This window comes from Haliotis rufescens, unplaced genomic scaffold (genome assembly GCF_023055435.1).
Source record: "Haliotis rufescens isolate VD_foot unplaced genomic scaffold, xgHalRufe1.0.p SCAF_9, whole genome shotgun sequence".
NCBI classification, from domain to species: Eukaryota; Metazoa; Mollusca; class Gastropoda; order Lepetellida; family Haliotidae; genus Haliotis; species Haliotis rufescens.
In genome coordinates this window covers 35,675,665-35,688,254 of record NW_025964383.1, presented here as the reverse complement: position 1 = coordinate 35,688,254, position 12,590 = coordinate 35,675,665, and the positions used below count along the sequence as shown (strand labels likewise).

Genomic DNA, 12,590 nt, shown 5'->3' with positions numbered 1-12,590 from the left:
TGATGCCCGGAAATGCTATCTGAGTCAATACAGTGTCCCCACCTTTCTGGTAATAACTGTGATCTTGGGCACTGTAGCTTCTGCGTATGCATACAACAGCTTAGCTCCATGGCGGATAATTCCTCCATACTCTTGACTCGTACCTGTAGAAGCAAAACATGACAACTGACAACAGATGATGAAACTCCATCACAAACATTTAAGCATACAGCTTCTGAGACATATTTTCTTCAAGTTATATGTCATGAAGTCATGGAAATAAAGATATTTCTGAGCGATCAATAACATTACTATATCATGATGCCATTCTGCATGAAGATTGGTTGGTTGGTTGGTTTGTTGTTTAACGCCGCACTCAGAAATATTCCAGCTATATGACGGCGGTCTGTAAATAATCGAGTCTGGACCAGACAATCCAGTGATTAATATCATGACCCTGCATCAACCAAGTCAGCGAGCCTGACCACCTGATCACGTTAGTCGCCTCTTACAACTAGCATAGTCACCTTTTACGGTAAGCATGGGTTGCTGAAGACCTATTCTACCCCGGATCTTCACGGGTGGAACCGAGGATACCTCCACAGGAGGTCATGTGAGGTAAACCCTGTGCCAACTTTCACTAAGCAGTCTTAGGGAAGGGTGGACCAACTCCAGGGTCTAGTGGTAGAGCGTCCGCCCAGGGAGGGGAAGGTCCAGGGTTCAATCCCCGGCCACGTCATACACAAAGACATTAAAGGATGGTACTTGTTGTTATCCTGCCTGGAGCTCGGCATTAAGGGGCTAAAACAAGGACTGGTTGGCTCGAAGTCAGTATACTGTGTCTGAGTGGGGTATTCATGTTGAACTGCGGCATGGTATTTCAGTGGGCTAGCACTATAAAATCGGCATCAGTCCGAACTGGTACAATCACCCCCCCACACACACACCACCCCGCTCACTGGCTGAGGAGAGATGAGATGAGATGAGATGAAGTGGGGTTTAACGTCGCGTCCAAGATTATTGCACTTATATAGCGACGTGTATGTACGTGAGTGTGTTTGTGTGGCTGCTTGTACTAGTCCGGACTGATGCCGATTTATAGTGCTAGCTCACTGAGATACCATGCCGCAGTGTAACATGAATATCCCACTCAGACACTGTTTACTGACTCCGAGCCGACCAGTCCTTGTTTTAGCCCCTTAATGCCGAGTTAGACAAGAAGTACCATCTTTTAACCTCTTTTGGTATGATGCCGCCCGTGATCGAACCCCGGACCTTCCTCTCTCCGGGCAGACCCTCTACCACTAGACCACGGAGACGGTCTGGCTGAGGAGAGAAATTGTGACCTCCTATGTAGGTGTCTTCAGATCATCATGCAGAGGTCTTGTTGTTTGTTTGTTTGATGCTGCACTCAGCAAAATTCCAGCTGTATGACAGCGGTCTGTAAATAATCGGGTCTGGACCAGACAATCCAGTGATTGACATCATGAGCATCAATCCATGCAATTCGGATACGATGACATGCATCAACCAAGTCAGCGACAAAGTGGTAGTAGTAGCGGTGGTGGCAGTGGCAGTGGTAATGGGTACCCGGTAGGATAAGATGGTAATGTGAATTTTACGCTCACAGGCAGCGTAGGGATCTGAGAAATGAAGATCGAGTGTACGCTGATCGACTGACCAGGGTAATAATAAAGTAGTGCTTTGAGCATTCCTCTGTGTGGTGTGGATCACACTATATATGGCCTTAGTAGTAGTAGTAGTAGTAGTAGTAGTAGTAGTAGTAGTAGTAGCTAGGACTAAGGGTGAATCCTGTTCTAAAGATAGGCCTATTTGTGCCCACATTGTGTAGAATATGCAGAGGGGCCTCCCTTGAATGTAAATGTTACATCGTGATGAGGCCAACAAATTTGTAATGTGGATGGAAAACTGTTTATTTTGAAACTACCTAGCCATTCGTGAGCATGCCAGTGAAGCATCCTCCTCCATCATCACCTTACCTGGCAGGAATCCTGGGACGTCGACGAAGGTGATGATTGGGATATTAAAGGCATCACAGAACCTCACAAACCTGGCTCCCTTCACTGATGCATTGATGTCCAGACAACCTGGCGGGAACAGAAAGATTTGAATCAGGTCATGATCTGCAGCTTTGTTTGTTTGTTGTTTTTGTTTGTTTGTTTGTTTGATGTTTAATGCTGCACTCTAAATATTCCAGTTATATGATGGGGGTCTGTAAATAATCGAGTCTGGACCAGATGATCCAGTGATTGTCATTATGAGCATCAATTGGGATATGATGACATGCATCAACCAAGTCAGCGAGCGTGACCCACTGATTCCGTTAGTCGCCTCTTATGACAAGCATAGTTGCCTTTTGCAGCAAGCATGGGTTGCTGAAGACCTATTCCACCCCAGATCTTCACGGGTCCACTAGAAAAGTAAAAATAAAAAGGTACAGATGCTGTATCTAAAACACTATTGACCTTGTTCATGATGCACACACTGATAAATATATCAGCTTGCACTTACCAGACTGCAGACCCTCACCCATATTGTAACCACATGGTCAAAACTCAATGATGATGTTTATTGCAAGCAATGGGTATTTGAGTATTATTGATATACAAATTTGACCTGTCACTGGACAGACATCTCAGTCATTTACCAATCTTGTGAAAATCAGATTTTTTAACATAATAATATATGATAATAATAATATGCTCTGAATATTATGTGCGAAAATACGACAAACCAATCAGAATGCGCGTATGATGTTAAGTTCTTCGTCAAAGAATCCCTCAGAAATAATTTTTGATTCTACATATGTCTTGCATCTAAACATATACCCAAGAAACAGTTAAATGTGTTCAATCATACTGCACGTCCCAATGTGTTTTAAATTGCATCTGAAATATATAAAATACATGGGGAAATAATATGTGAACCATTACGCAACAAGTTGACAATTGTTTTAGGTATCCCCGTTTGCGCTAAGACGGGACCCATTCACAAAAATGGCCATGAGAGGGGCACGAGTCGCTATTCGGCTTGTCCCGGAATAACACGAGTTGGTCACGAATGATGATTACACTGAAGATGTGAATATAACCTGAGCAGCTGTATTCATGACGCCTGAAGTCTGTTGATCAGCACCATGGTTACACTCACAAGGAGACTGTTACAATAGTCAGTTCTGGATATGATTAGAGACAGTACAAGTTTTACTGAAGAGCAGTTTCTGACATATGGTATCAGATGGTGTGATTAGCTGTTTGGCACAACCTGGTCAAATGATGTTTGTTTGTTTGTTGTTTGACGCCGCAGACAATCCAGTGATTGATAGCATTAGCATTGATCCTTGAAATTCGGATAGGATAACATTTATCAACCAAGTCAGCGAGCCTGACAACCTGATCCCGTTTGTCAGGCTAGTTGACTTGGTTGATGCATGTCATCGTATCCCAGTTGCATGTACTGATGCTCATGATATCAATCACTGGATTGTCTGGTCAAGACTCATACTCTGGTCAGGTACCTTATCAGAGCCAACAATGACAGCATCACCTACAACAATGTCTACATGAAGATCTGAGGACACCTCCGCAGGAGGTAAACTTTCTAATCAGCCAATCAGTGTTGAGGTTTCTAAATCCTCGGTACAAGTGAGTGAAGTAGTCAGACCAGCATATCTGATTTCTGCACGTCGAAAACGAAGGAAAACTACAAGTTCAGAATGTGGATAAATAAAGCTGCTCCATTATATTGTCATTCCTAAGAGCCATGGCATCTACACCCAATACGAGTGCAATCAAGCAAATAATTGTATTCTGTGTGGGATTTCATTTTTCAAAGATTTGGAGATGGTAAAGAAATGAAGCCAAAACATTTCAGAAAGCTTACATCTAATTGGATCAAGAACCAATCTTTGTTCACTTAAGGTTGCTTTGCTTGGCACGACCAGAAATGACATGACACGACATGACATGACATCACACAAGGTGTCCTCAGATCTTCACACAGAGTAATAGATCTTAGTGAGACAGGATCAGATACCAGCAACAGATCTTAGTGAGACAGGATCAGTTACCAACAATGGATCTGAGTTAGACAGGATCAGTTACCAGCAATAGATCTTAGTGAGACAGGATCAGTTACCAGCACTAGATCTTAGTTAGACAGGATCAGTTACCAGCACTAAATCTTAGTGAGACAGGATCAGATACCAGCAATAGATCTTAGTGAGACAGGATCAGTTACCAGTAATAGATCTTAGTGAGACAAGATCAGTTACCAGCAATGGATCTGAGTGAGACAGGATCAGTTACCAGCAATAGATCTTAGTGAGACAGGATCAGTTACCAGCAATAGATCTTAGTGAGACAGGATCAGTTACCAGCAATGGATCTGAGTGAGACAGGATCAGTTACCAGCAATAGATCTTAGTGAGACAGGATCAGTTACCAGCAATAGATCTTAGTGAGACAGGATCAGTTATAGATCTTAGTGAGACAGGATCAGTTACCAGCACTAGATCTTAGTGAGACAGGATCAGTTACCAGCAATAGATCTTAGTGAGACAGGATCAGTTATAGATCTTAGTGAGACAGGATCAGTTACCAGCACTAGATCTTAGTGAGACAGGATCAGTTACCAGCAATAGATCTTAGTGAGACAGGATCAGTTATAGATCTTAGTGAGACAGGATCAGTTACCAGCACTAGATCTTAGTGAGACAGGATCAGTTACCAGTAATAGATCTTAGTGAGACAGGATCAGTTACCAGTAATAGATCTTAGTGAGACAGGATCAGTTACCAGTAATAGATCTTAGTGAGACAGGATCAGTTACCAGTAATAGATCTTAGTGAGACAGGATCAGTTCCCAGTAATAAATCTTAGTGAGACAGGATCAGTTCCCAGTAATAAATCTTAGTGAGACAGGATCAGATACCAGCAATAGATCTTAGTGAGACAGGATCAGTTACCAGCTGCTACTTTTGGCTGATTCCCAACCAGGCCCACCGTGCGTCCGTTCATCCTGGCGAACCCAATAACGATGTTCTTGGCATAATTCGTCATTATCTCAAAAAAGTCCTGTTCATCCACGACCTGTAAACATGAAAGGGTTGACCATATGAACATTCTTGCTGTTAACGACTCTGATGAAATGTGATCACATGTTAATGACCAAATCGATCTTTCCTACTAGTTGCATCATTTCAACAGTGCGCTGACTGTTGAGACGTCATTAATTTTTAGTTTGTGAATGTTATAGCAGCCAGCATATACATTAGTCGGACCCTATTAAATCGAGATCTGTTATCTCGAGCTAACGATATCTCCCTATGTATCTCCCTTTGAAACCTATTCTCTAGTACCACTTGGCCAAGTTATCTAAGATGTGAAATTTGCTGTGCAGAGTTGCATCCCTTGGGTGCACCAGAAACCTATAATCATGGCTTGATTATGTCACAAGGTCTGTCAGCACTATACCCGTGCTCGTGGGTTTCGCCGAAGTGGTAAACGTCTGAGACCTGCATCACTTTGGGCATTCCTCCCACATTAAGCTGACATGCTGTGATATAACTGGAATATTGTTGAAAGCGGCGTTCAACTCAACTCACTCACTCACTCTCCGTTTCCTGACCACCTCACTACATAAATATATCAAATTTGACCGCTTATCTCCAATTTGAGATAAATATACATAACACTATCTCGAACTTTGGACTCCAACCCAGCTTTGACTTTACTATAGTAAAGTACCATTATCTCTGAGTCAGCCTTTGCAAAAATTAACAGTTTTGAGAAGCGCAAATAGATATTTCACAAAGCGGTAAGCCCTTCTACATGTATATGTAGTACCTGTATAACCTTTATTGACAAACAAAACAATGTCAGAAGATATAACCCAAACCTTGGCAGCACTTCCTGGTAACAATAAAGGAATCCAAGGGGACACAACTCAAGGTCAACATGGTTGACATGAATGTCTATCTCGAACGCCTGGATATCTCAAAATTACAACATACCTACTGGCACCTATTCTTACCCAAGGGGGTTTAAAACTTCAGGCAGCTGTACTTTGTTTCTTCATGATTGTTGCTATAAGTAGCACAGAAGTAACATAAACTCAGGCACACAACAATCTGTATCTTACCCCAAGTATGACATCCTTGATGTCGTAGGCGGCTGTGGATTCAAGGGGGACAACTGTGTCGAGACCAGGCACCAACCTGTCCCTGAAGGAGAGAAATTCTCAACACACATGAAACAGCACATGGACATGTCTTTTACTTTCAAAACATGAACTTCACTTGGTCTTGTCGCTATATGGCTGAAATAATGCTGATGCGACGTTAAATTTTAACTCACTTACTCAAAACATGAACAATATAGATGTCACGTGGCAATACTATGTGGCTGATGTCAAACATTCCAGTGACCATGGACTGGAATTAATCTGTTTCCAATATACATCCTATACTTTATTCGTGACCATGTTGACACTTGACAATTACTTTACTTGTAACAATTACTAGTATACAATATATACATATACACCATATTCAACATAATAAGCACCCCGCTCTAATAAGGGCCCACAGTGATATTTGCTAATATATTGGCTGATGAACAATCCCATTTAGCACCCTTCCGATGGATCAATGTACACAAGACTTATTTATTCGTGTAAAATATGCACTTGTGTGTTATATGCAGCCTTAATTATGGGCAAGTAAATTGTGGAAAATATATCTATCATGGTCTTTTGTATCATTTCAGGCTGTCAGCATAAAAAAAACCAAAGAAAACATTTTCTCACAAAAATATATTCTAATAAGAGCCCCCTATTTCTAATTTTGAAGGCACCCTGGGCGCTTATTACATGGTGTATATATATATGGGTGGGGGTGGGGTGGAGAGATGGGGGGGTTGACATTGGACAGTTACAATATGCGTATTTATTGTGCCTCAAAGTGAGATTGGTCTAACCAATCAGAGAGCAGAACTACTGACCCCACATGAGCCCGTATGCCGACAGTAAAAATCCAAGATGGTTGTTACTGACCTTGAATTTTCCAACACCCACTTCACATATTTCACAAGAAAATTCTGGTGCTGTAATTTTTTTTTCGACACTGTTTTGTGTTTTTATATCATTCATTGTGATGTGCAGGGAAATTAATCTTGTTTAAATCACGTTTGTGACTTTATTGATGACAAGGTTTGGCCTCGAAGGTTTGAAGTGTAGTCTCCCTTTGACCCTTAACGGCATACATAGCTTACACGAGTAGTACGATATGGATACCTAGTGCATAGCGTAAACTTTTCAGCATAATAAAATTTGCTATGGTGTCTTTAGTTGCTGTATATGGTGTCATATTAGGTTAGCAAGAAAATATTGGGCGAGGCTAACTGCTAACTGCTAACCAAATATGACACCGTATACGGCAACTAAAGACGCCATAACTAATAGCATCTGTAGAGGCTATGACAAGGTGAGATAAAACTGCATATAGGAAAACATCCCTGTGATCTTAGACTGCATTCAGTTTCTGTTTAAAAATATATCCACATAAATCTTCAAACTTGACATTGGTTTTTACTGATGGCATTACATCATTTTGAAAACAATGGTATTTTTAAAAAAAATCCAGTTTGTTTCTTTCTTTGTCTGAGGACAGTGAGACATTTATCAGATTTTCTTATCATGATAACACTATGATACACTGTTCCGGCAGCCTAGAGTGACCACCTACATAAAACCACTGACCATGGGTCATCACACTGTCTGACAGGGGCGTCGTCCTTGTTGCTGAGTGGGAGGTAGTTGTAGAAGTCCCGCAGCTGTAGGAGGGCGTCAACATCGTTCTCAAATGCTTTGTGGGCGACACCTGGAGCCATGAGTGAGTGAGTGAGTGAGTATGGTTTTACGACGCTTTTAGCAATATTCCAGCAATATCCCGGTGGGGGACACCAGAAATGGGCTTCACACATTGTACGCATGTCGGGAATCGAACCCGGGTCTTCGGCGTGACGAGTAAACGCTTTAACCACTAGGCTACCCGACCACACACCCCCGGAGCAATGAAAGGCCATCAGGACTGGCAATAGGCTGAGTGAGGGAGGTATGTTTATGGTGCTTCAAGCAATATTCCAGCAATATTCCAGCAGGAACACCAGATATGGGCTTCACACTGTACCCATGTGATGTTAGGACTAGAAAGAGGCTGAGTGAGTGAGTGAGTTGGGCTTAACACTACTGTAGAACAGTCTGTGAAGGATCTGTTATATCAATCAACCTGAGATGGACTAGTCAAAGCAGCAGGTGTCATACTGACCTTACTATGATGGTCCAGTCCAAGCAGTATCTATGATATCGACGTACCCGAGATGGGCTGGTCTATGCAGTATCTGTGATATCAACCTTCCCGAGATGGGCTGGTCTATGCAGTATCTGTGATATCAACCTACCCGTGATGGGCTAGTTAATGCAGTATCTGTGACATCAACCTACCCGAGATGGGCTGGTCTGTGCAGTATCTGTGACATCAACCTTCCCGAGATGGGCTGGTCTATGCAGTATCTGTGATATCAACCTACCCGAGATGGGCTAGTTTATGCAGTATCTGTGACATCAACTTAACCAAGATGGGCTGGTCTATGCAGTATCTGTGATATCAACCTACCCGAAATGGGCTAGTTTATGCAGTATCTGTGATATCAACCTACCCAAGATGGGCTGGTCTAAGCAGTATCTGTGATATCGACCTACCCGAGATGGGCTAATAAAAGCAGTATCTGTAATATGACCTACCTTAGAAAGGCAGGTCTAAGCAGTATCTGTAATATGACCTACCTGAGAAAGGCAAGTCTAAGCAGTATCTGTAATATGGACCTACCGGAGATGGGCTAGTAAAAGCAGTATCTGTGATATGGACCTACCAGAGACTGATGTGTGTGTTTTAGCCCCTCCAAGTTCTTCTTGAGTCACATCTTCATTTGTAACGGACTGCAACAACAAAACAACAGCATTATCATCTAGTCAGAAACATCACAAAACTACAATCAGGGCCTCGTTCCACAAAGTGATCTTAGCACTACGGCTGTTGTAAATCTATGTTAAAGTATGAGAGTTACGTTCGCCTTAGCGCTAAGCTCATTTCATTGAACAAGGTCCTGGGCTCACTTGCACAAAGCGATCTAAGCGCTAAGATGATCATAACTCCCATACATTAACATAGGCTTACAATAGTCTTAGCGCTAAGATCGCTTTGTGCATGTGGACGCTGGACTTCAAGTATTTGTTGAGATTACCATTTAGTACTTGATTACTGATCTGTACATGATGTAAACCATCTTCCCGAGGCAAGAGAGTTAACTGAAGTCCAGTTTCCACCCTTGCCGAACTAGGCTGGTATTATGGAGTTACATTTTGGCTGGACTAATGAGTCTATGCATAGTCCAATCAAAATCGCACAGCGAAATTGAAACCTGGTCTGTAAACGGTCGTGTAGATTTCGGTCGTTTGCATGAATTGCAAAGCATGTACACTGCTAACTGTACACTACCAACTCGTCAAGAGATATTTTCCAAATCTTTTCATGCTTTTAATCAAGGTGCTCACACAATTTGATACACTTCGCGATGTAAAACCAGTTTTATTACACTATAGAACTTGATTATCGATCAGATGGTCTTGAATGGGTGCCACCAATTTGTTTGATACAAATGCAAGTGATACGAGAATCTGATTGGTCTATAGGAGGGGCTCAGAAGGGACATAACTCGTAATAACCACTAGTGGCACTATGATCGAGCCCAGGAATTACAGCCTAGTTCGGCAAGGGTGGAAACTGGACTTTTAAAGTCAGTTAACTCCCTTGCTTCGGGAAGATGATGTAAACATACATTAATGGCCACAATGACTTCTCTGCTTAAACACAAGGCTAAAAAAAACCCCAATAGTCTTGGTTCTCAGGCACCGCCCACATCATCATAAAGTTCAGCACATGCTTCATTTTTATTTCCATCTTCAAAACAATTAAAAAAAACTTACTACTTAAAAACAATGTGATCCAATATAGCACATAGTTATTTCCCTTTACATGTGCACTGCTTTACTGCGCATCTCGTGTTACGGTCATGGCGGCAATAGGAGTTTGCTTGTTTATGTAGGGAGGCCCTTTCCTGGGTTGGTGGTACAACTGTTTATTTGGTGACATACTTGTTTGAACAACAAAGTAGATAACAACTTCCTTATTTATTGTAAAGACAGTGTTTCAGTATATAAGGATCTGTACCAAAATGTCGCCTTTACAGTAAATAAAGAAGTTGTTATCCATAAATTGTGTCTACTTTGTCATCCGTCAACTTCTAAGTAATGCCTATCAAACAATTTAGTTTGAACAAGCAAAAAATAAATAAATCACCGCCCACTCTATATTGCCCAAAGTCATTGTCTAAGAACCAATTCTTTTATTTTTTTAGCCAAAAACTCTTATAAAAATCTGCCATCACTTATTCTCAGCATATACTGTTCAACTTTGGATAGGGATAGTATTTTCTTGACATGATAAACAAAATTGATTCTCTTAGGATTTAAACAAATAAAAGAATTGGTTCTCAGGCAATGGTTTTTGAAAATATAGTGTGGGCGGGCTGTATCTTTTTTTCAGTTCTTTAAAACTAGTATGTAACCAAATAAACAGTTGTTTAACCAAATAAACAGTTATGTACAATCAACCCGGGAAAGGGCCTCCCTATATAAATGAATTCCTTGATGAGCAAAATACTGGAATACAGTATTTGACTACCGTTGGACTTGGACTTTGTTTGTTTTAAAACCAATCGTATATCTAGCAATGTTATAAAGGCAATGTCAATTATAAAACTCTATTTCCTCACTCAAGTCTAATGATGTTTTTGAGTAACCTTGGCCTGTGGCCTAGAGATTTACATGCTGAATAAACACGTGATATGTATTGTTTTGGACAACAATTCTAAAAAGCAAATATTCTGAAAAAAGACCTCAGTGCTATTATTCTAACCAAAAATCAATTGTTTACTTTGCGTAACACCTTGCAACATTCCTGTTTTCTATTCAGTGAATTGACTAGTTGCCACAATACAATTTGTACCGATCTGAATGACCTTGACCCCTGTAGACCTGGGTTAGGGATAGATCTTCAGCAACCCATGCTTGCCATAAAAGGCAACTATGCTTGTCATAAAAAGCGACTAATAGGATTGGCTCGTCAGGCTCGCTGACTTGATTGATGCATGTCATCGTATTCCAATTGTGTGGATCGACGCTCATGATATTGATTACTGGATTGTCTGACTCGATTATTTACAGACCGCCGTCATACAGCTGGAAATTTGCCGAGTACAGCGTTAAACAACAAACAATACAATTCGAATGACAAGTCACGTGTTTAAACTGAAATCTATGGCATACTAGATATATCAAGTCTTGGCCATGCAGGAACAACTAACATAGCTTGAAATGATTGCAGTGACTATTTTGAGAACAGTCTCAGTTTAGAAAGATTGTATCGAAAAACATGCCGGTACAATTACCAATTTTAACATATGGTCAAAATGACCAAGCTAATATATTTACATATTCATGGACTTTCTCAGGCGATACACTGAGACGTTGTAACCATGGTAACATAAAAGAAAAATCAAAATAATGTCAGGATTGATGGGAGGTTAATTATTCAAACAGAGGCACGGGTGGCCAATCATCTAAGGCGCTGCCATTCACTGTGCGGAGTTTCGTGTCTTGGGCATGCTAGAAACCGATGATTATGGGTTTGGAATACCCAATCACCCTGATTATGTCTCTAGGTTTGTCAGCACCATACCCGTGCTTGTTATAAACGTCTGAGACCTGCATCACTTCAGCTTTCATCCCACAGTAAGCTGACATGTCATGATATATCTGGAATACTGTTCAAGGCGCTTTAAACCCAACTCACTCAACACATTGTCAATCAAACAGGGGGCACGGGTGGCCCAGTCGTCTAAGGCACCGCGATTCGCCGTGCAGAGTTGCGTCTCTTGGGCACGCCAGAAATCTATGATTGTGGGTTCCAATCCCGGTTCGCCCCGATTATGTTTCCAGGTTTGTCAGCACCATACTCGTGCTCGTGGGTTTCACTGAAATGGTAAACGTCTGAGACCTGCATCACTTCGGGCTTTCCTCCCACATTAAGCTGACACGCAGTGATATAACTGGAATACTGTTAAAAGCGGCGTTTAACCCAACTCACTCACTCACTCACTCACTCAAACAATGTCCTGAAAATACTCGGGAAATAAATGTGAAGTGAAAAATATAGCTAAAAAACGTGTTCCACATCCTCAATTTAACATCAACCTTTCCCTCAAAAAACATTTTTTTACTTTTCAAATGAGGGCAGGTGCATTCATAAAATAAGAAAATGTGGTCTGGTCTATAAACAAATGATAAAACACAAAAGTTTCCAAGAATTAGACACAAGGTTGCCCTTCAGAACTGTACCAACAACCAAACTATCTGGCAAGCACAATCAGTTTACTGTTTCCTCAAAACCTTTTTTTATAAGCAAACCTTTT

The 12,590-nt window shown here is 41.3% G+C and overlaps 1 protein-coding gene across 1 annotated transcript in view; it reads right to left on the bottom strand.

The window, feature by feature from the left end:
* LOC124147817 (propionyl-CoA carboxylase beta chain, mitochondrial-like) overlaps positions 1 to 12,590 on the bottom strand; it is a 90,265-nt gene that overhangs the window by 12,545 nt on the left and 65,130 nt on the right. The window contains exons 8-13 of the mRNA XM_046518603.2: positions 8,931 to 8,997; positions 7,759 to 7,879; positions 6,142 to 6,223; positions 4,967 to 5,090; positions 1,980 to 2,087; positions 43 to 143 (exon numbers count right to left, since the gene is read on the bottom strand). Of these exons, the coding sequence (XP_046374559.1) occupies positions 43 to 143; positions 1,980 to 2,087; positions 4,967 to 5,090; positions 6,142 to 6,223; positions 7,759 to 7,879; positions 8,931 to 8,997 (603 nt within the window). The remainder of the gene's footprint in view (positions 1 to 42; positions 144 to 1,979; positions 2,088 to 4,966; positions 5,091 to 6,141; positions 6,224 to 7,758; positions 7,880 to 8,930; positions 8,998 to 12,590) is intronic.